We start from the raw sequence: 6,000 nt of genomic DNA, 5'->3' as shown, positions 1-6,000 counted from the left end.
TTAAGTTTGTTTTTAAAAAATATTTTCAATTTCAAAATTTCAATTTTTCACCCCTACCCTCGATTCCCCACCCCCTAAAAAAAAGTTAAGTTTGTTTTTAAAAAATAATTTCAATTTCAAAAATTATTTTCTATTATAGTAAAAATAAAAGATATTTTTCTCAAAAACATTTTTCATTCATAAATCAAACACTAAAATTTTTTTTTGAAAAATATTTTCTACTCACCAACCAAACATGAAAAAATAAGTCAAGAATCTACTTTTTTTCCAAAAAAACATTTTCTAGGAAAATATTTTCCTTCATAACAAACACACCCTACATGTATCTTCCGGGTTAAAAATATACACATTTGTATAGAAAAAAATAACTAGTTTCATAGTTGGTTCATTGATTGTTTATGCATTTATGATTGAAATCTAAAAATTATTAGTATATATTTGCACTCCAAGCATATATTTGGGGCCAGTGAGCACAGACTCGTCGAGGAGATACCTTGGTTTTCGGTTGCTCTACTTCGCTCGAGGTTTTTTTTATTTACAGTTGTACCGCTACTTTATGATAATTTTTCTCTTTAATTTTGGACTGTCCTAGTCTCGTCTAGTCTAAATCGGAAGGGGAAGAGAAGAAAAGTATGCTGCGAGTTCCCGTTTCCACTCCAAGCAGTGGAGAAATGGAGCATAACAACACACACCAGTTGAGGTCTCGGTCCCACCACCAGTTTCATCCCTCTCGACCTGCCATCCTTGATCTCTTCAATTTATACTTAGGACTGGTAATCAATTTTAATTTCAAACCCCCTTCTTCTTTAAATATTATTTTCTTCTTCAATTTTTTTTTCCTACTTGGCAGAAAAATTCTGGACAAAAATCAGATGATTCTATCAGAGAACCACCGTAAGTCTACTCTTTTCGTTTGAAATAACCTCTTCTTTTATTAATGTTAAACTTAACTTACTAAACGTCATTAATATCTTTTCTAATTCTAAAAAATATCTGTTATACTTTATTATCATTTTCAATACTCTTATTTAAACATGTATCAGCAATTGATTTCAACACATAATTCTTATCAGCTATTTACATTCAGTTAATCCGAACGGCTCTATAGCCTTATGAAGTTATGTTTTATTCCACTCGGTAACAAGCGTAATGGGATCTTTACTTAAATGCTTCACTTCTCCTTTCATTTCAAACTTGTGCTTTATGATGCCAAAAGTCTTATGTTTCATTGCACTGACTCAAAGAAAGAAAAAAGAAAATCTTATGATTCGTTAGAGATATACAGGAACAAGACACAGAAGAGAGTAACTGCTCTTAACAGAGAGCTTCCTCCACGAAATGAGCAATTTCTCTTAGATTTTGGACAGCTGCAGAGCCAGTTTACTGTAAGTTTTTCACTTGGAAATGTTACATCTTTGCTTTCGTTTATCTTCTGTGTAATGACACATGCTTCTTCTTTTGTCTGACATATTATTCCAGGACAAGGAACAGCTAAGTGCAGTGGCAGAATCTGTTCTTATTTCTCTCGTTATTCATTGCAGTAGTCACGCACCTCGTGCAGAATTTATTCTATTTGCCATATGCAGTTTGTCTAGTATAGGATTCATAAACTGGGATACTTTCTTGCCTTCTCTTCTTTCCTCCGTTTCATCAACTGAGATATCCGCTAGCCAGGCTAATCTACCATCTGGTGCTGTCTCTTCTGCTAATTTAACATCTGGATTGCTCCCTTCTTCCACCACAGTAGCGAGTACCTCCATTTTTCACTCATCAAATCCTGCATCTCCTTTGCCCACTGTCCATGGTATTGGGTCCCCTCTTCATTCAGCAGCTGAACCCTCATCTTCTGCTGCTTTGTCTCCCATGAAGTCTTCTGATGTTAATGGTACTAGCCAACAGTCTATTGCAAAAGTGAATGTGTTGTCAAAGGATAATGCTACAAGCAGTCTGCGTCAGTTATGTTGCAAAATTATTTTAACTGGTCTAGATTCTAATCTTAAGCCAGTAACACATGCCGAAGTTTTCCACCATATGTTGAATTGGTTGATTAATTGGGACCAAAAGTTACATGGTGTTGATGAGTTAGACAGTATGAAATATTGGAAACCAGATAAGGCCCTAATTAAGTGGCTACATAGTTGTTTAGATGTTATTTGGTTGCTGGTTGAGAATGATAAATGCCGCATACCGTTTTATGAACTTCTCCGGAGTGGGTTGCAGTTTTTAGAAAATATACCAGATGATGAAGCTCTGTTCACTCTTATTTTGGAGATCCATCGGAGGCGAGATATGATGGCTATGCATATGCAAATGTTGGATCAGCACCTTCACTGCCCTACATTTGGGACTCCTCGACTTCTTCCTCAAGCCACTGCAAATTCGTCTGGTGAAGCAGTTGCTAACCTGAGATATTCACCAATTACATATTCTAGTGTGCTTGGGGAACCATTGCATGGAGAGGTATGTATATGTGATATTATTAGAACCATGTTAAAATATCATGTGCAAGCATACTGATAAAATGTATAAATAGGAACTGTTTGCTTGAGAAAAAAGGAGCAGGTGAAACTGAAAGAACATTTTAGCATCAAATTTTGGCAGTCCTCTTGGTCTCCTTGACATCAACAATAATATATGTTCTATCTATGATACAAATTCAAGTACAACTAAGCTTTGTGCCCCACTTTAGTCTAGGAAGAATAATGCCTGTTAGTCTAGGAAGAATAATGCCCATTTTGGTCTTGTATGATACTTATCCAAAAAAAAGAAAGATCTAGAATATCATTGCCGTGCTTTATTGCTGAAGCTTATTAAAAACACTGAATTAATACATTTACCAATGCCAAAGTTTGGTTAAATTAGTCATGTTACTTATCGAAAATAAAAAGATAAAAAATAAAGGAACTGTTGTGGAGGAATGCAGAAGCGTGGTACATTTAATAGCTTTTCAATCAATTACTATCGATTTTAATGGCTATTGCCAGTAAGAGTTGGGCAGTTTGGAATATTATGATATGAATTCTAGTGATTAGTAGTATGTTAAGGAATTTTTTGCTAGTGTTACTAAATCTAGAAAATGTTACAGGGTTCTGATTCTAAATTGTATTTGTGTTGTTGCTCATAACACATAGACAATTATAGTATTCCGGTGGTTTTGCATAAACCAATGGACTGGGGCAGCTATTACTTTAAGTTTGATTTTTCGCTTGTGATGTTTAGACGATTTGCTTACAATTTTTAAATCTTGAGGTCAAAGGGCTCTGATGTCCTAAAATTGAATGTATGTTGTGTAAAGGGATAGTCTTGGTTTTGATTGTGGGATTTTGGATTATAGAAATGACTTTGATGGTAGTTTGTGGAGGTTGGACTTGGGCTGGAGTATCTGATCCGTTCTATGGTGATTAAAGACTATGTCTAATGCCTTTTTTTATGTGGTTGGCTATGGGTGAGATAAATTCTTCCTCATGTTCTGGCCATTTCTGATTCTTTAGTTGATTGGGTAGTCTTCCTTATCTAGTTCTCTTTAGTTGATTGGGTGGAGTCTTTCGTTTCCTAGTCCAGTGGTTCTCTTTAGGACTTCCTGTGATTATTTCCTTGAATTTATCTAATCTGAACCTTACCATCTAGGTCATACTCCTATTCAACCTGATAAATGGTGGCCCTAAGCAAACAGAGACGATCTAATCATCCTATCTTCAGCTCATGGATGCCTTAATTTATGTTCCCATGTTTTTGATAATTTTTTTCACGAACTTTGACACCAGCTTCAAGTTTTTAAGTGTTTTTTGGGATGAAACTTAACATGACCAATTTTTTTCGTTTAATCGGTAAAATTAGAAGTATAGCTGATGTAAAATAAGCAGCATGAAGAGAATGTTGTTACAGGTTACATCTAAAAAAAAGAGCAAGGACTTTACAAAAATTGTAGTGAACTAACATAGCATCCGTCTCTAACACATGCCGATCCCATATTGCATGAAAAACTATGCAAGGATATACAATTGAGTTTTAGTTTAACTACCATCTTTCTTGTCTTCCCTAACTCAACCTCAAAAGCTACCTCATGAGTGGAGGTTTGTCCAAGTCCATATAATGAGATCAAATTCCCATCCCTCTACCGATGTGAGACTTCTTAACAAAAACAAACACATTTCTTTCCTTCAAGAATCAAGTGACCCGACCAAAAAGCTGACGAGATTGAATTACATGTTTTCGAAGAGGACTTGGTAAAACCTATCTTTTGCCAAGCTAGGAGAAAATCTCCTGGCATGCACCACTGAATGTTCAAGAAATTAAAGAAGCTCCAGATGTTGGAAGAGAACCTGCAATTGAGGAATAAATGATTTATATCTTCTTCCTCATTCTTGCAAAGAGAGCATCAGTTGCATAATGAAAGACCTCTCTTTTATAGATTATGCAGTGTGAGGCACTTGCCGTGAACTACGAGCCAGAAGCAGCGTTTAACCTTGTACGGGGCATAGCTCTTCCAGATTGTTTTCCAAGGTCAAGGATCCAAGGCTTGGGATGGGTATTTGTTATATTTATGTAGATGGAGCTATTCAGTAAAGATTGTATAGTTGCTTGTAGTATTCATGGCCTCCCAATTGCCATCTCAATAACTCTTAAGGAGATTCCTTTTACGGTAGCTGTTGATACTTGTTGAAATTTGAGAAGCTTCTAGTTGATTACAAAGTATTTTCTCTATTGATTCAGTCTTTTTTACTCTGTTACTGCTATCTACTATGTAACCTTGTTTCACATACCTAGTGGTATACTTTCCTGGCCAATTAATAGTTCTATGGATGGTCCTTGCTTTGGTACCTTTGGGCTTATTGTTGCGCGTATCTGGAAGTGTTTAGATGATAAGTTTTTTTCAATTGAGGGGCCTTATTTTGTTAGTTGCTTTCGTTTGTCCATCTTAAGTTATCTGCTATTTATCCTTGTTAGAGTTTAGAAGAGCTGCTGGCATCACATGAGGGGGGATTTTTTCTTTTGCAAGGCATGAGTGATTTTGGGGTGGGGGTGGGGTAGGGGGAATGGGCGACTTGTGTTGAACTTAGACGGGCTAAATGGGTTGTATGCAGGGTCGGATCTAGGAGGGGGTGAGGGTGTTCAGCCGAATCCCTTTGGCATAAAGTTATATGGTACATATAAGGTCTTTTTAAAATTTTTAGTGTAGATATATAGATTTTGAATCTCCTAAACACAAGACTAGTGGTTGACTTAGTGGTTTAGTGAGTTCAAAATTCACCTTGATGTTCCAAGTTCAAATTCTAGGCGCTATATTTTTTTTGAACCCCCTTAGTGAAATCCTGGACCCGTATGAAAATGTAATGGCGGTGGACCAATATTTAAGCCATACAAAACAACTTTTATGATAAAATTTGGGAACCAATGGCGACCTCTACCAGTTAATTTGCATACACATGAATCAATGTTGAGCATCTCCACATGTCAATTTGGGTGCTTTTTAATGTAGAATTTACAGCAGGTATCCACTTTTATAGGTGCTATTTAAAAACTAGCCAATCTTTTCAAAATATTAAATTTTAGCACAATCAAGCCAAACCAGTGCTTCTTCTCCTTCTTCTTAGCACAATCTGCCATATCATAAGATGGTCTAAGCTCTCATTTGTTTTTACTTAATGCATGTCTGAATCTGAATCATTCAGATTTTGTCTTTACTAGGTCTGGATTTTTCGGATCTAAATCATTAAGTATTTTTGTTTTTTTTACAACCATTTATAGTCTGAGCAGATATGAATTATTAAGACCTATAACAAAGTCTTCATATCATTAAGATGCTATTCATTCAAGGATTTCTGCAAAGTTGACATTTCACTACTCCATCCTCTTTTACCTAACAACAACCACCGCTGCCATTCACCATAATCAACTACCATTGATGCCCATAATTATCAACTACCACCACCCATCATCCACCAACCACAGCCATCATCATCATCCAAAACCACCAGCAACATCAACCAACACAACGCC

The 6,000-nt window shown here is 36.0% G+C and overlaps 1 protein-coding gene across 2 annotated transcripts in view; it reads left to right on the top strand.

Moving 5' to 3' along the window:
* The first annotated feature begins 402 nt into the window (after window positions 1-402).
* LOC102586283 (mediator of RNA polymerase II transcription subunit 23) overlaps window positions 403-6,000 on the top strand; it is an 80,202-nt gene continuing 74,604 nt past the window's right edge. The window contains exons 1-4 of one of the 2 annotated variants that reach the window (XM_006349402.2): window positions 403-773; window positions 851-894; window positions 1,286-1,385; window positions 1,480-2,460. In XM_006349402.2, coding sequence (XP_006349464.1) covers window positions 633-773; window positions 851-894; window positions 1,286-1,385; window positions 1,480-2,460 — 1,266 coding nt within the window. In that variant the 5' untranslated portion in view covers window positions 403-632. The remainder of the gene's footprint in view (window positions 774-850; window positions 895-1,285; window positions 1,386-1,479; window positions 2,461-6,000) is intronic. The other variant, XM_015309588.1, reaches the window with a different exon arrangement.

The sequence above is a fragment of the Solanum tuberosum genome, unplaced genomic scaffold, assembly GCF_000226075.1.
Source record: "Solanum tuberosum cultivar DM 1-3 516 R44 unplaced genomic scaffold, SolTub_3.0 scf00106, whole genome shotgun sequence".
In the NCBI taxonomy this organism is placed as follows: domain Eukaryota; kingdom Viridiplantae; phylum Streptophyta; class Magnoliopsida; order Solanales; family Solanaceae; genus Solanum; species Solanum tuberosum.
The sequence above is the reverse complement of the archived record's forward strand: the minus strand, read 5'-3'. Positions and strand labels throughout refer to the sequence as shown.